The 18,421-nt window shown below is 41.9% G+C and overlaps 1 protein-coding gene across 1 annotated transcript in view; it reads right to left on the minus strand.

Annotated features, from left to right (window-relative positions):
* LOC140357838 (integrin alpha-3-like) overlaps nucleotides 1-18,421 on the minus strand; it is a 175,486-nt gene that overhangs the window by 143,658 nt on the left and 13,407 nt on the right. Inside the window, exon 2 of the mRNA XM_072442357.1 lies at nucleotides 8,474-8,601. Within this exon, the coding sequence (XP_072298458.1) occupies nucleotides 8,474-8,601 (128 nt within the window). The remainder of the gene's footprint in view (nucleotides 1-8,473; nucleotides 8,602-18,421) is intronic.

Genomic DNA, 18,421 nt, shown 5'->3' on the forward strand with positions numbered 1-18,421 from the left:
TTGTATCTACCAAGCTGGCCTATTCAGAATCTTAATGGGCTATTAGAATCCTCTTTGTCTTTGTGAGACCCTGGCTCAACCACCCTGAGTACCTGATTAGCATCTAAATGTCCTGGTCCTGGTCCTCTACCTTTCCAGGGGTTCAGTAACCCATTATAAATAACAGGAAGATTAAACCTTAGCCCTCCATTTCTGTTTAAAGAAGGTCTTACTTTTTTAACAAAAATAGCTTCCTTGACTCCTCTTTCAAACCATCTTTTCTCCCTGCTTAAAACCTTCACGTCACCGTCTTCAAACGAGTGATTAGAGGCTTCAAGATGGAGATGCACGGCACTCTGAGGTCCTGAACTAGTATTTCTTCTGTGCTGATAAAGCCTCTTGTGTAGAGGCTGTTTTGTCTCACCTATGTACCGTTCTTTACAGCTTTCTTCACTGCATTGGATCGAATAAACTACATTGCTCTGTTTTTGAGTCGGCAACTTGTCCTTAGGGTGAACCAGTTTTTGTCTTAAAGTGTTTCCTGGTTTAAAATAAACAGGGACTTCGTGTTGTCTAAAAATTCTCTGCAGTTTTTCCGACAGGCCAGACACATAAGGGATAGAAACCCCCTTCCTTCTCTGTTCAGTTTCCCTTTTGTCCTGCTTCTTGGTTCTCTTCACTCTGTTGAGAGCCCAAGCGGGGTAACCACAGGCTGAGAGGGCATTTCGGACATGTTTTTCCTCTTTCTTCTTGCCCTCTGAGCTGGTGGGCACACCTTGAGCTCTGTGTTGTAAGGTTCTGATCACACCCAGCTTGTGCTGTAGTGGGTGGTTGGAACCAAAGAGCAGATACTGGTCCGTGTGTGTAGGTTTCCTATAGACTTCTATTTGGAGTTTCCCGTCCTCTCCTCTGATCGTGGAACAATCAAGAAAGGCCAAGCGATTCTCCTTAGCGTCTTGTAAACCTGATATGTGGGTCCACAGCATTGATGTGATCAGAGAAGGTTTCCAGCTCTTGTTTCTTAATTGTTACAAAAATATCATCGACATAGCGGAGCCACAGTTTTGGGGCTATGCCTGAGAATGAGGACAGTGCCTTCTTCTCAAAGTGCTCCATGTACAGGTTGGCCACTATGGGAGAGACGGGCGAGCCCATGGCACAGCCATGAATCTGTCTGTAAAATTGTCCCCGGAATTGAAAGTAAGTGGTGTTCAGACAGATGTCCAACAGTTTACATATGTGTTCAGGTGTCAGTTTGGTCCTTTCCTGTAGGGTGGTGTCTTCCTGCAGTCTGATACTCACTGCTGCTACTGCATCAGAGGTCGGGATGCAGGTGAACAGGGACACAACATCATATGAAACCATGAGGTCATTTGGGTCCAGTTGGAGATGTTTCACTTTATCCACAAAGTTGTGCGTGTTTTCCACATGATGTACCGAATTCCCCACAAGCGGAGCCAATATAGTTGTTAAATGCTTGGCCACATTGTAAGTGATGGAATCTGTGCTGCACACTATGGGTCTGAGTGGAATCTCCTTTTTGTGTATTTTTGGAAGGCCATAAATGCAAGGCATGGCTTCACCAGGATACAGTCTGTAATACAGAGGCCGGTCTATCGCTTCCTCTTTTTCCAGCCTTTGTAAACAGTCTATCACTTTCTTCTTGTAGCCACTGGTCGGATCTCTTTTCAAGCGCTCGTATGTGGTCGTGTCCTCGAGGAGGGTGTGGACTTTGGCTTCGTAATCAGCTGCGTTGAGAATCACCCCCCTTGTCTGCTGGGAGGATGTTGATGCTATGATCTTTTTCCAGTGCTGAAAGTGCTTTTCTCTCTTCAGATGTGATATTTGAAGGCGGTGGTTTGGCACTCTTCAGGGTCGCTGTGACACGTAACCTCAGGTCTGCAGGCTCCGATTCAGTCATTTTGTTGTTCCTAATTGCCGTTTCAGTGGCTGTGATGTAGTCCTCTGTAGGGATGTGTTTAGAGGTGACAGAAAAGTTGAGCCCTTTAGAGAGCACCTCCTTTTCTGCCTGTGTCAGAACACGATCTGATAGGTTCAATTGTTTTTGCTGGTCGCTAATTTGTCTGTCTCAGTCCTAATGTCTAGCTCGACCTCACCTACATTCTTTTTGTTCAAAAGAATGTTGAACTTCTTGATTTGGCGTCCTTTGCTCTTCCTGTGCTGTGCTTCTTGTGCTGTCTGTGTAAAATCCAGCACTCTTTTGAAAGCTTCTTCAGGGAGTATGCTGGTTAATTTCTCCTGTAAAGTTCCTGTTCTGTCTTTCAATTTATCAATTCTGAAAGAGGAAAAACATGTCCGAAATGCCCTCTCAGCCTGTGGTTACCCCGCTTGGGCTCTCAACAGAGTGAAGAGAACCAAGAAGCAGGACAAAAGGGAAACTGAACAGAGAAGGAAGGGGGTTTCTATCCCTTATGTTTCTGGCCTGTCGGAAAAACTGCAGAGATTTTTTAGACAACACGAAGTCCCTGTTTATTTTAAACCAGGAAACACTTTAAGACAAAAACTGGTTCACCCTAAGGACAAGTTGCCGACTCAAAAACAGAGCAATGTAGTTTATTCGATCCAATGCAGTGAAGAAAGCTGTAAAGAACGGTACATAGGTGAGACAAAACAGCCTCTACACAAGAGGCTTTATCAGCACAGAAGAAATACAAGTTCAGGACCACAGAGCGCCGTGCATCTCCATCTTGAAGCCTCTAATCACTCGTTTGAAGACGGTGAGGTGAAGGTTTTAAGCAGGGAGAAAAGATGGTTTGAAAGAGGAGTCAAGGAAGCTATTTTTGTTAAAAAAGTAAGACCTTCTTTAAACAGAAATGGAGGGCTAAGGTTTAATCTTCCTGTTATTTATAATGGGTTACTGAACCCCTGGAAAGGTAGAGGACCAGGACCAGGTCATTTAGATGCTAATCAGGTACTCAGGGTGGTTGAGCCAGGGTCTCACAAAGACAAAGAGGATTCTAATAGCCCATTAAGATTCTGAATAGGCTAGCTCGGTAGATACAAGGGGGAGTTTCTGTTGAAACAAACAACTCTTTCTACTTCAGGAAGGCTCCTCCCAATGGGTGGGTCTTACCACAGAACAGTATTAATATCGGAGTTCTCGATCTAAATTCTTTTATTGACAATGACTCTTGGATGAGAGTCGAAATGTCTATTTTTTCAAACTGAGTCCAGATGACTACAACTGAAGCTTTTTCTACTATGGAACACGCCTGGACGAATGAGGGATTACAAGCACTGTTACATTAGAGGGTTTTGATGCAGATTCTGACCTTGCAAACAATCTTAATAATTTCTTTTCATGATTTGACACTTATGTTTTCAGTAAAGATGTACAGCACCTTAGTCATAAATTAGCTGACCGGAATCACTTCATAATAGAAGAAGAAAATGTTGAAAAGGTGTTTTCTGCCACGAATGCAAATAAAAGCTATGGACCTGACAATATCTGTGGTAAACTGCTTAGGTTCTGTTCTAAATAACTCTGCCCAATTTTTCATTACATTTTCAATACCTCCTTACAAAATCAACATGTCCCAAAATGCTGGAAGGATGCAGTAGTTGTCCCAGTTCCCAAGACCAGCCGCCCCAAAGTACTCAATGATTTTAGGCCTATTGCACTGACATCTTTTGTCATGGAAACTTTTGAAAAGCTAGTGAAGAATGAAATCTTAAAGAAGACAGAGTCTGATATTGACCAATTCCAGTTTGTCTACAGGCCACACAGAGGTGTTGAGGGTGCCACGGTCACTTTGATGAATATGCTTTTTAAACATCTGGAAGGAAACGGAACACATTTATTTATAGATTCCTCTTCTGCTTTTAACACAATTCAACCCCACATTTTCACAGAAAGACTCCTAGAGCAATTTAATTTGAGTCAAAATCTTGTTGGCTGAGTTTTAGATTTTTTAACTAATAGGACACAAAGAATGCTAGTCAATGGAGTACTGTCTGACCAGATCTGTTCCTCCACTGGCTTCCCTCAGGGCTGTGATCTGTCCCCTCTCCTGTTCATTCTTTACACCAACATGTGCCGCAGCAGCAGGGAAGACAGATTTATACTAAAGTATGCAGATGACTCTGTCATTGTTAGCCTGCTACAAGGGAACAAAACGGGTCATGGTCCAGTTGTCCAGGATTTTGCAGATTGGTGTGACAAGTCCTTTTTACAGATGAACATTTCCAAAACCAAAGACATGTATATAGATTTTAGGAAACTCCCGAGGACTAAGGAACTCACCTGCATAAAGGGTCAGACAGTGGAGTGTGTAGATCATTATAAATATCTTGGGACTATCATCGATAAGAAACTAAACTTTGAGGCAAACTTTAAAGCTTTGTATAAAAAGGGGAACAAGCGTTTGCACTGCCTGAGGAAACTGTCCTCCTTCCACATAGACAGAAAGATGCTCACCATGTTCTACCACTTCTTTATTGAATCGGTCATCTCTTTCAGCCTGGTGTCCTGGTTCAGCAACCTACCCCTAAAAAATAAGAACCCTCTCAACCAAATTGTGAGTTGGGCTAGTAGGCTGATTGGAGAGCCACAGCTGAACCCAGCTTACTAGACAGCTACAGAGGCTAGTTGGGTCCATCTTAGAAGACGGGTCCCATCCACTAAATGGTGGATTTCAGCTTCTTCCATCAGGCCGCAGGTACATAATGCCTCTATGCAAATGTGGTGCACCCAAATATGTCACCACATTGTTTTTAGTTATAGTATTTGGTCATTTGGTATTGTACAGTAATTATATATATATATATATATATATATATATATATATATATATATATATATATATATATATATGTTATTTTGGTATGTACATAGTATGTGTCATAATTAAGTGCTTTCCTGATTTTTGTAAGTTGAGGGAGTAGGGCGGAACCTTTGTGCAGAAAGGTGTTGCACCAGATTGGGTTTTGACGGCGGAAGTTCCTGTTTACGTCAAACGTGATCTGGACACGAAAAGCAGCACTTCGGTTCATCCTTGCTTTTGTTTTTTATAATGTTTTCAGGTCAGTACACGGTGCAAACCACCAACACATAGCACTATAAGGTCATTACTTAAGGTTTCATCAGTAGTTTGTACTGTTTTGATGTTGCCTGGTACTTTTCGGCTTGTATTTACAAGTTAGCTTTCAGATTAACAGTAAAGTTACACGCGCCCGAAATCTTGCGACATTTCATGGCCGAAACATCGCGAGATTTTAGGAACTCCGGTTTTATGGTTTTGATTCAGCTTTATAAGCATGTATATGCAAAGTATTTTATTTTTTGTAACTTAAACAAAGAGTTTAGGAATTTGTACAGGAGTTTATGAGACACACTTGACAGTTCAGATGCTTTATATTTGTAGTAATGTATAATGATTAACCTTTGACAGTTTGAGAGAGTACATTTTTTGTGTTTAGTGTCCATGCTATAAGCCCGTTGATATTATACTAAAACAGTGGTATTTGTGTTTTATTTAAAATGTGAATTAATAGAAAACGTGTTACTTTAGTAGAGAAAGTATATACATGTGACATATGTGACAATGTATTGGTGTACAAATGCACAATAATTGTACATTGCATTATTATTGTTTAAGAACAATTAAAAACGTGATCTGGACATGAAAAGCAGCACTTCGGTTCATCCTTGCTTTTGTTTTTTATAATGTTTTCAGGTTACACAATTCCTGCTACAGCAGTCCCACCTTGGGGCCCGTAACACAAAACAAAGAGATACAGGGGCAGTTTTGTTCCCTCAGCTATTAAAATACTAAATAGCCAGACTGCACAGCCTTCTTAATCTATTTATCTATTATTTATTCTGAACTAGTGTTTTGTATCTATGATGGCTTTTACTCTGTATTTTATCCGCTGTATTCTGACACTAATAACTGTTTGTATACTTGTTATCCATGTCTCTATGTCTGGAGCACTAGTCGTCTCTGTTGTGTCACTGTCCGTTTTCTGTCAATGTCATTAATGTTGTCTATGTGTGTGTGAGCAGCCCACTCTTTTTACCTGGAACCAACTCTACCCTTGGGTACAAATAAATGTACCTTACCTTGTAACACTTCTGATGCCATTGGGTTGATTGTTTTGATCTTACCGTTGATAACTTTCCAATATTTCTAATATTAGAAATACTCTCTCGGAACCATAGGAACAAAAACAGCTGAAAGGGTAAAAGAAAAAAAAGGGTAAAAGAAAAAAAAAGGGTTCATGCTGTAAACTGGCATCGAACCCAAACCCTGATCAAGAAAAAGATCGTAAGGGGAGGGAAGTCCAATCCTAATGCAGTCTTCCCCAGTCACTCCTGACACCAATCCTCAGAAAGAACTGGATATTTGACCACATTAACTCACCACCCCCCGCTGCATTCTGCAAGTATTTCCCAATTTTCCACAAATTCAATCTCCCACATTTGGCAAATCGATGAGTAGATGTATTTAGTCACAGAGTTTATGTACAAAAGCAGACAGCCAACATGGAGCATAAAGTCTGATCATGTCACCAATCTCTTCAAATTAACAGAAATGTATCACCATGTGACCACAACCCGAACTCACATACCTCATGCTGGTGGCTCCATCTCTCATGTTGTTTAGTTCTCTTTGTTTTTCCCTTTTTTTGAGGAGCACCTCTGCTTCTCCTGGTGTTCTGAGCATGTGTTTTTTACCTTCAAAAGTCACCAGAAGAGTCACTGGAAAGAGTACCCATGTCTCAGACATCTCTCTCCTGAGCTCCTCACAGATGTGGTTGAACTTTTGCCGTTGTTGACGAACCTCTTAAGGAATATCTGGAGCAAAGAAGACATGCTTTCCTTTGTACTGGAGATTTCCTTTAACCCTTGCAGCTCTCAAGACGCGTTCCTTCTCACGATCGTTAAGAAACCTCATTTATCAGGCCTCATGGTTTATCAGCTGCCTGGTCTTGGGTTGCCCAGGCGATGTGCTGTTTCGATTGGACTTCAACTCCTGAGCCATCCGGGAGCTCAGGAATAATCTTCTCTAAAAAGCTTTCTGTATCCTGTCTTTCTTCTCCTTGTACGCCCACAAGCCTCAGGTTAGGACAACGTGATCTGGACTCCAAATCTAGGATCTTATTTTTCATATTATTGTTCGGCGACTCCAGTGTTGTCACCCTGGCTCGCAACGCCTCCATCTCGGTCTTTACCTACCATTTCCGCTTTGAGAGACTCCATATCACACAACATTTCACGTGTCTTGTTCATCACTCAGCATTAAGCTTCATTACAGGTGAAGGATATAGAACTCGCCACTGTCAATTATATTCTAAAGTAGGATTGAAATCATTAGATGCAAGAAGAGCATTTTGACTGATTATTTATCAAGTTTGTTGCACATCAGATCTGCTTGGGGTCTCGGGAAATTCTTTGTAAATTAAATAATTTAAATTTTTTATCTCATCGTGTATGTTTTTATGTAATGTGTGTGTTTTTTTTTTAACAAGGTACCCATGAAAAAGAAAAGTTTTCTCATTGAGTTTTCCCTGTATAAATAAATTAAATGAAACCTAACCATGTCCAACCATGTCTAAAAAGCACCAAAGAAGGACTAAACCAGGACTATCATAAAAATAAATCTTGTTACAATTTACATTTGGTTCAAATTATATTAGAACTATTGTTACCTACAGTAGGTTACCACAAACAGAGCTAACTTTGCCATTTAGTGCACAAAGAACTAAAGCAGCTTGGTCACTAGGCCACATGCACAGTATGAGATGCACAGCATCTATGTTTTCAACTCGCTTTAAATCTATTAAAAATAGCAATAACAATTTCAGTCTTTTCTTCGCCTCCAAAGTCATGTTCTCTGTATCTCAAGCTGTAAAGTGGTGTGTTTTTTTTACAATTCGAGGCATATTCACAGAGAAATTAGCGTATGAAGGAGTGAATTTAGACACGCCAAAGCAAAGGTACACTTCTCCCGGGACGAGACCAAGGCCCACCTTTCATAACTTGACCCGTGGAACAACCCACGCATCACACACAGCTGTCTTACCTTCCGTGCACTTGCGTCAAGGACTGGAAAACAGCTGTCCTCCGGTGCCACGGTTCCTCATTAACGAGCAGACTTCTCAACACTCAAAGCACACGGTCCTTACCGAGTTACATTTACACCGCAACATCAATACAACTATTCAATTTACTGTGTCTGCAGCATCACATGGGTGTGCTTTGACAGAGCAGTGTTTCAAATGAACCAGAGCCCTCTGGCCTGCGGTGAACATTGGCAGAACTTTAAAAAACATTTTTTTAATAATATATATTTATTATGGGAAACTGGGCCACGGGCTAGACCATATTGCTTGGCAAGCCTATTGGAAACCCAGCTCGCAATTTTGTCAAAATTGTGAAGGCCTAGTTAAGGTGCAATACATAATTGCATAATTCAAATAAAAGCAAGTCATGGTAGAATTTATATCACAAAAGATGAACTTTTCTGTTCACCTGAATTGATGACTTTAACGCGGCTGCAGTCCGACGGGTCAGAGCTGATGGGGCACACGTACAAGCCCCCAGTGCGATTGGCCAAGATTCCAAGCTCTGCCCTCTCCATCGGGGCTCCCACCAACAACCTGCAACAATTGTTTAATCAATGTGTGCTAACATTTGTGCTAACATTTTCAATTGTTCTCATAAAGCTTACAAAATATGTTAAGTAAATAATGTTCTGTTACCATAAATGGTTTCACTGAATGTATACTGTTGACCAAGAGTAAGTCCCAGTTGCCAAACTTGTTTTAGAACTGCTGAAGTTACAGAAATGTGTTCATGGTTAAAAATTGAAAATTTCAAATTGCTGACAGTCATGTGTCACATGGATTCTGCATTTAGAACTGTTTGCTTGAACAGGGGCAAATATACATTAAAGGCAATGTGACGTGGATGGGTAAATGTATAAATATGTCTGTGAACACTAGAATTTGGGGGCCACTGCCTAGCTGATGTCTTCTCCTCAGTTCAGACTTTGAATAAAGCTCAAAAACAAATTCCTGTCTAGCAACAAAGTGGATAATCTTGACAAGAACAAAATAACTGCTAGTCTCATGGCCAGAAGGTTCCCAATTTGATTACCTTGTTCGGTGTTTTATTTTTATTTTTTTGGTGAGCTTTCTCTTTGTGCTTTACCCCATCAACTAGAATCACAACTGAACCTCAGTTGCCAGTGCTTTAAGTCAAAAATAGAGAACACGTAAAAGTGTTTCCACAAGTAGCACTAGCACTGATTAATGATTGGGGGGCTTAGGCAGGGTAAAACCAAGTGAATTGAGACGTATAAGATAAGATAAGATATTCCTTTATTGTCCACACATGGGGAATTTTCATTGTTGCAACACAGGTAGATATGAACTGGCCACCCAAAGGACAGACTCATGTGAAAATCATTCTGCTTTCTGATTGAATAATCTTGAGAACTGAAACATAAAATTTCATTCCGCTTAGGACTGCCGGGTAACAGAACTCGCTCAGAAGGGCTCTCTAGCAACTAAAGTAGGACTAATGTGTATTCCCACAAGAAGTCACAGGTAACTTGAAATACTAGCTGGGACTTCCAGGATGTGTGAGGAGTAGCCCAGTTGCGCCGGTCTGTATGTCTACCGATTTTACTCTAAAAATTGCAATTTCACTCGCAAAACTCCCAAAAAACAAGAAGCAAGATGCTTTGAGAGATGTCTCTGGAAAACCACCCTTCATTATGCAATAACAATTTGCATTATCTTTAAACAATGCGCTTTGACATTTTAAACTGCACATTTCTAATTTGCAATGTCAAAGGAGTGGCAGAAACCCATTCGGAATGACGCTGTTATTCTTTGAAATGCATGTTGTGAAACAGCACCACCTGTTGACAGCAATTGCATTTCAACTGGGTGAAATGGTCCCACAATTCAATTTGGAATTGCAAACTGTCAGTTTACTCATTAAGGCAGGACCATGGGCAGGACCTAGAGGGCACGTGCCTCTCACAGCCAATCAGGGCACTTAAGCTCTGGCTACTTCTCCTGACCTAGACTGAGACAGTCTGAAAGACGCACTGTTGTTTTCTTGTGGGAAAGATTATCTAAAATAAATGGATGACACTAGATTGTTACACAGTCTTTATTATTCTTGTAAGTATAAATTCTTCAATTTACAACTCATACAAATCACAATAACGACTCAATAGCAGAGCAAATATAGTGCCAGCTATGCTAATATTTCTAGCATAATGTCCTTTTTGCTGCTCAGCTGAAGGCTTGTGACAGTTCGGAGGGGACAAGGCGCTAAACGCCGAACCTTAGAGCGCCGTGAGCTTCACGTCTATAATAGGTTTTCTCCCCTCAGCGATCACACGCCCGCTGAACACACTAGAGAAACTCTTGTAATCGGGAGTTCTATTGTTAGAGACGTGAAGCTGCCAGCTGCTAGCGTTAGGTGTTACCCGGGGGCCAGAATGGGTGACATCGAAGGAAACCTTAGGATCTTAAAGCAGAGTAGGACCCGTTTCCGGCGAGTCGTGATTCACGCAGGCGGTAACGACGCCCGGCGGAGACAATCAGAGGTGCTCAAAGTTCAAGTAGCCGCGGTGTGTGACCTAGCGAAGTCGATGTCAGACACTGTAATATTTTCAGGTCCCCTGCCCAATCGGATCAATGCTGAATTGTACAGCTGTCTTTCAGCATTCAACAACTGGTTATCCAGATGGTGCCCTCAAAACAACGTAGTCTTTATTGATAACTGGAGTGCGTTTTGGGGAAAGCCCGGGCTCATACGCAGGGATGGCATCCATCCGACTTCGGAGGGTACATCCCTATTAGTTCGGAATTTGACCGATAGTCTTAGTCGTGTTAAGTGACCATCTAGGGATGAGCCCCGGGCGCAGAGCAGCAGTTTAAGACGCTCCTCTGTCGCTGAACTCTCGCCCGTTCTGTTACATGTGAAGTGTTCAGATTCAAGACAGATAGAGACTGTGTGTGTCCCTCGTGTCCCTCGTACAAATAATGCCAAAAAGTCACATCTCAGAAAAAATATTTCAGGCGTCAGACCAAATAACTTAAGGAAAATAACAATCACAAATGACACAAATATACAAATGAATAAACACGTAAAATGTGGACTGCTAAACATTAGAGCAATTTCCTCCAAATCACTCTTAGTTAATGAATTAATTAGTGACTATAACATAGATCTTCTAGTTCTAACTGAAACGTGGCTTCAACAAGACGACTATGTCAGACTAAATGAGTCCACCCCACCCACCCATGTTAACTTTCAGACCGCCAGGAGCACAGGCCGAGGTGGTGGTGTGGTAGTGATCTCACACTCAAGCCTACTTATGAGCCCTAAAACTAACAATGCATTTCACTCATTTGAAAGCCTTATGCTGTCAATCACATGTCCAAATATGAAAAACCAAAAAGGAGTTTTGTTCATAGTTATCTACCGACCTCCTGGTCCCTACTCAGAGTTTTTAACAGAGTTTTCTGACTTTATATCAAACTTAGTGTTAGCCTGGGATAAAATAGTTATAGCTGGAGATTTTAATATCCACGTGAACATGAGTGATGACGCTCTCAGTAATGCCTTCAGCGCCTTGTTAGACAGCATTGGTTTCACTCAGAATGTAAATAAACCGACTCACACTCATAAGAACACTCTGGATCTTGTCCTAACGTATGGAACAGAGATTAGTGACCTCATTGTCCTCCCTCAAAACCCTATATTGTCAGATCATTTCCTAATTACCTTTCAGTTTATTCTTAAAGATCATCCAGTCCCACAAAATAAAGTTATAATGAAAAGGACAATATCTGAAAAATCTATCTCAAAATTCAAAGAAATAATAGAGCCAATATTCAGTGACATGTCATGTGATCCTGCTGAGAATAGTTTTAGTCCCAGTATAAGTGATCAATTTGCCGACTTGACCATGAATTCTCTGAAGTCGGCTCTTGACGTTGTAGCGCCGTTAAAACAGAAGGTCATTAGGCCAAAGCGCGCCTCCCCATGGTACAACCAAGAACTGCGTTCACATAAACAAAGAGTTAGAAAGTTAGAGGGATTATTTCGTCGCTCTCACACCGAAGAATCCCTAAAAGCATGGAAAAGTTGCCTGCTGTCCTATAAGCAGGCTCTGCGTAAGGCCCAAACCAGATACTACTCAAATCTAATAGAAGTCAACAAAAGTAACACTAAATTTCTTTTCAGCACCTCAATCCCAGCTACACTTAGCTCTGATGATTTCCTCCTATTTTTTAACAATAAAATAAAAACAATCAGAGATAAATTAGAAGAAATTACCCCCGCTATTAGCCCTGAACTAGCCCAAGCTGTAAATCTAACGTCCCATATAAATCCACCTGTAAACTTAGAAATGTTCACAGCTGTTGATCAAGCAGAGATAACTTCAGCCATTATGTCCTCTAAAAGCTCAACTTGTGTCCTAGACCCCATTCCAAGCAGACTCCTCAAAGACATTCTCCCCCTAATTATAGACCCTATTCTTAGTATAATAAATACTTCACTCGAAAGTGGCTATGTTCCACAGTCCTTCAAACATGCAGTCATTAAACCTCTTCTGAAAAAGCCTAATCTAGATCCCGACCTATTGGTAAACTACAGACCTATTTCAAATCTTCCCTTCTAATCCTTGAAAAAGTTGTAGTAAAACAGCTTTGTCGCCACCTGCAGGACAATAACTTATTCGAAGTTTTCCAGTCAGCGTTCAGAGCCCACCACAGCACTGAAACAGCACTAGTGAAAGTCACAAATGATTTGTTATTAGCCGCTGACGATGGACTGGTCTCAATCCTGGTTCTGTTGGACCTCAGCGCAGCGTTTGACACCATTGACCACAACATTCTACTGCAGAGGTTAGAATGTGATGTAGGTGTTGGAGGAACAGCCCTCAGCTGGTTTAAATCCTATTTATCTGATAGGTTCCAATTTGTTAATGTAAACCAGAGCTCCTCACCATGCTCTAAAGTAATTTACGGTGTGCCACAGGGTTCGGTACTCGGTCCAATTCTGTTTACTCTTTATATGCTGCCGTTAGGCAACATTATCAGAAAGCATGGCATTAACTTCCACTGCTATGCAGACGACACTCAGCTGTATTTATAAATGAAACCTGATCAGAGCGATCAAGTACAGACTTAGTGCTTGTGTGAAGGAGATAAAAACCTGTATGACACTTAACTACCTGCTTCTTAACCCTGAAAAAACCGAGGTCATTGTGCTTGGCCCTAAGCATCTACGAGACAATCTATCTGAGCAGATAGTCACACTGGACAATGTTAGTGTAGCCTCCAGTTCTACTGTGAGAAACCTTGGAGTCTTATTTGACCAGGAGCTCTCATTAAAAGCTCATATAAATCAAGCTTGTAAAACAGCCTATTTCCATTTGCGCAACATAGCCAAAATCAGAAGAATCCTGCCTAAAAGTGATGCTGAAAAACTTATCCATGCATTTGTAACGACTAGATTAGACTACTGTAACTCCCTGCTTGCAGCGTGTCCTAAAAGCTCCATAAAAAGCTTTCAACTGGTTCAAAATGCAGCAGCAAGATTACTAACAGGAACAAAAAGAAGAGAGCACATTACGCCAGTGCTGAAGTCTCTTCACTGGCTCCCCGTCCAGTTTAGAATCAAATTTAAAATTCTACTCTTGACCTACAAAGCCATAAATGACATGGCCCCATCCTACCTCAAAGATGCTATAGAACCATATCATCCAAACAGAGCTCTTCGCTCTCAGAATGCTGGCCTTCTGGTGGTGCCAAGAGTCTCTAAAAGTACTGTAGGAGGTAGAGCGTTTAGCTACCAAGCTCCTGTGTTATGGAATCAGCTCCCGACCCATGTTAAATACGCTGACACAGTCTCCTCATTTAAGTCCAGGCTTAAAACGTTCCTCTTCGAAATCGCTTATGGTCAGACTAGTTAGGAACAGAAACATAAACCCACAGCTTTAGCTACGCTGCCCTAGGAGTAACTATGCTGGGGGAAGTATGACAGCTTGAGCACTATCCTCTTCTTCTTCTGACTACTTATGCTATCAAACAATATTTAATTTTTGATTCCACTTGCAAACTGTTCACCGCCTTCTTTTTCTTTCTCTCACTCCTGAGGACCTGTGGACCCAGATGCCCCTCTCCTGGTGAAGTGGTCCCTGCCCTGTGTGGACGGTCCCTCATCTGCCTGAGGAGTGGGTCCAGCTCGCCTCCGACGGTCCCTCGTCTGCCTGAAGAGTGGGTCCAGTTCGCCTCAGTCGGTCCCTCATCTGCCTGAAGAGTGGGTCCAGCTCCAGTCTCCCTCGTGTCCGTCTGTCCGTCTGTGAGAGTCGGATCTCTCCTTCACTGGAACTCCTCCAGGTTTCTACGCTTTTTTCCCAAAGAGGTTTTTTTTGTAGTTTTTCCTGGCCGAGAAGGAGAGTCTAAGGACAGAGGACCCTGTGACATCGTCCCTCGCCACCACAGACATTGTCTGACTCCCTCGCCACCACAGACATTGTCTGACTTCATCGCCACCACAGACATTGTTGATTCATTTCTCCCTGTGGCCCTCAGAGGCAACTGTTGTTGTGATTTTGGGCCTTACAAAAATAAATTGATTTGATTTGAATACTATATAATAATATAAAGTAAGTGTAATGAAAAATGTCTTATTTATTTGATACAGTGCCTTCTACAGCTATGTACAAAGGTAAAATCTGCTCACAACAGCATGGAATAAGATAAGATAAGATGTAACCCTAATGCCAGCCTGCTTAATGATCCTGGAAGTTGAACATGCCAAGAATAAGAATACTCTTGCTACTAATGCTACAGATAATTAAAAATATAATCTGACCCAAGAAATGATGAGAGTGGAATGTATTTTCTAAATGACTAGTTTGGAAACTTAGAAAACAACAAGCTGAAAGAGCAATCTTTAAAATATGAGATTAATGTAATCTTAACCAAACAAGACCATATCAAATCTTGGTGTGTGTTTAGCGAGTTCCTTCAATGTACAGTACAAAAATTACGACAGAGAAATTCACCCTGGAGAGACTCAGACGACAAAGAAAGGACTGTTTAGCAAGCTTTATTACATGGGTTATTTGGCGCTCAGGCGAAGACATTGCGATCATGGGCACTCCATGATCTATTTGTAGTAGATGTCTCCCCCCAGGAACTGGAGACTGGTGGTGGTAGATATGGTGAGAGGGTAGATGATTAGGATTAGAGGGATGCAGAGGAGGAGGATGGGGAGGTGGTGGGTAGCAGTACGGTCTGAGGCGGCCGAGCCAACTGAGTGCGGCTTAATATCGGACCGGCTGTGGGAGGAGTAACTTGGTGCGTTGATTGAAGATGAGGAGCTGATGCGGGGGGCGATGTCCTGGGAATCCCCTGTCCTTAGGACTCTCCTTCTCGGCCAGGAAAATCTACAAAAACGTCCATGGGAAAAAGTAGAAACCTGGAGGAGTTCCGTGGTGAAGGAGAGATCTGAACTCTCACAGACGGACAGGCCGGACTGGGTGCATTGGTTGAGCTGGGGAGCAGGTGGCCTTGATGTAGATGGGTTGAGTTAGGTCTTCCAGGCTGAATTTACGCAGGCTTCATGACTGTGTTCGAGCTCAAAAGAAACGGAAATCTACGTAGACCAAAGATGTGATGCGGTCCGTCGTGCCAATAAACAAACGCACCTGTAGCAGCGGAACTGTTGCATGCTCATGCACAAGGTTTGATGGTAGGCGGTGTATTGGAAAGAACAGGAAGGTGGGGGGTGAGTGTGCGCATGCACATTTGAAAAAAGGCCGTGGCTGGAGAGCCGCAGCGCAGTCAAATAGCGGCGCAGTTTCAGCAGCCGCGGCACAAAAATAACATGGCAGTTTTGGCCGCGCGCCGCGGCTCTGCAGACACTCCCTTTAAAAAAAGGGACAAACAGTTGCTTGAGTTCTCAAATCGGCGGAAAATCCTCTATTATTCCTTTACGTCAAAAAAATTACTTTGATATAGACAAATAAAATCTGGCACAGACACCCTTCTTGCCATTCTGAATAAAAAAGGCAATGACAGCATACCTCTATCTTCAAATGTTATCGTGGCAACCTGACAAACGTTGTCTTAGACTTACTTGCATTTTGGGTTGAATGGGATTAAAAATATTTACTTTGTCATAAACAGTTGAAATTTGGCACACTTATTTTCCACATCACACTGAACATTAAAGCCAATGATGTCATAACTTTATCTCGAACCGTGCAGTCGTGAAAATATTGAACAAAGTAGTATAAAGTTGGTACTATTTGTGGGGGATTAGAGGTGTGCTCTTTGCGGTGGCTCATACCCCACGGTCGAAAGGGGGGCGCGGCTTTAATTGGCTCGAGACATTCCATGGAATGGAACGAGTCTTTGTTCTTGCCATGGTTTCTTATTATTATTGTTCTTGCATGGTCATTTTGCCACAACTCGGGCATTTTTGACCCCCTGAACATTGATGAATGTCACACATGGGGACATAGACGCGATCGGCTCGGCCCAAACTCGAATAAAATGGAGGTTTTGCGAGAAGCCTGTCGCAACAGTGCCGACTAGTTCAAAAAAGAAAAAGCATGAAACGCTCTTAATCTTTGGCCTAGGCACATGACACTTGGGACAGTGATAAAGCGACCTTTGACGAGTAAAACACACCAGCATCGCTTTATGATAAATAGGAAGTCACCCATGTCGAATCAAAGTGGCACCGCCACATAGTACTAGTCCTAGGTTTTTTGTCCGATCAAGCTCAAAACAACACCTTTTGGATCTAAAGACGTTGAAATTTAATAAATATTCAAAAGAATGTTGATATTCTTTACGGTCTCTGCGTGACACGCCCTCAAAAAAAGCTTAATTTCCTGTTTTTCAAGGACAAGTCACGCCTATTGGAATTGATCTGCGGAGCTCATATTTCACTCACTAATGCGTTTTTATGGTCTGATTGGAAATAAATACCCATGTAACAAATTTACTCTATAGCGCCCCCTACCCATTGTGTGAAAAACTCAACATTGTCTGATTTGTTTGAAACTCATGGATTATATTCTCCTCGAGACGCCATGAAAAAAAAGTGCATTACAGATATTGTGTACTTTTACAATTGACCAGCAATTAATGCCTTCACTTCCTCTTCCTCTTTTATTTTGATGGGACATTTCCTCTCATGCCGCGGGCTTAGCATTAGCATTAGAATTAGCGTTAGCATTAGCGGCGGGTCTCTATTGCTAGGTGACGGAGGTACAGGGAGGAGGGGGTACAGCCAGGTCACCAAGGCTCTCTTTCTCCGTTTTTCCCTGCTCAGGTCAGTGCAGAAGGACCTTATTAGGACCTTATTTTGTAAGTGTGAGAGCTCCGAAGTTGTAGAGGCGATAGATCGCGGAGACAGAGATTTTGCGTGTCGCACCACACTGCGCATGCACATCAAAACAAAAAGCAACATAGACGCGACCGCAACGTGAAGTCAACAGAGCAGCAGGAGTCGCCCTTCTACGACCAGTTACGTGAGTTTTATGATAAGGTCGGTGAGGATGGGAACAATTTAACATTTCTGTGCAAACTTTGCCCAGCAAGTTTTCCCTCATGTTTTGTAAATGTGAATGTAAATCCTGGGTAAGGATTCAAAATTGGATATGAAGATGAAATCTGACACATAATAATTTCTGCCTGTGGTTGTATTTGGGCTGTGGAAATAATTGGCAACAGAACAATTATTGCATAATATTGAAAAAAAGAACTGAACTAGTTCATTTTTGGAGCTGTGAACTTAGTTCAAAATTTTGAATGATGAACTATGAACTGAACTAGTTCATTTTAAAATGTGTGAACTATGAACTGAACTAGTTCATGTAGAAAGTGAACTTTCCCAACACTGCCCACTGGCCTCAAATTGGTGTACGTCCTCTGGACAAGTGGGGCGGTCGCACGGAAAGGCGGTCGTGCGGGTGGCCAGAGCCATCATCGCCGCTCCGCGGCTTTAATTATTATTATTATTCATAATATTCTCTCTTCTTGTAACTCCTGCTCGCTGGTCTTGTTCTTTGTTTTGTATGTCTCTATTTCAAAACTAGAAAAACAATAAAAAAATAAATAAAAAAAATTCCTTCACAAACATTACTGGGATTTTAAACCTTACAAATATGTCAATGCGGTTGTCAAATCTGGCTTTTATCATAAAAGAACAAATCAAACTGGATTTTAGCATCCTTGCACTGGGTTTGCTTTAGCGTTGATTTTAAGATTTTATTGTTTTTTTTAAACCTTTGAAAAGATTGGACCCACATCTCGGACCTCATCCAAATTTACACTCCTGTGTGCACTCTGAGGTCCGAGGTCCAGTTGCTGCCAAGACTTAAAACCAGGGGGGCAAGGCTTTATCCGGCTGCTGAGCCCCAAA

This window comes from Eucyclogobius newberryi, unplaced genomic scaffold, assembly GCF_026437365.1.
Source record: "Eucyclogobius newberryi isolate DKJ021-1_F unplaced genomic scaffold, fEucNew1.0.hap1 SCAF_13, whole genome shotgun sequence".
Taxonomy (NCBI): domain Eukaryota; kingdom Metazoa; phylum Chordata; class Actinopteri; order Gobiiformes; family Gobiidae; genus Eucyclogobius; species Eucyclogobius newberryi.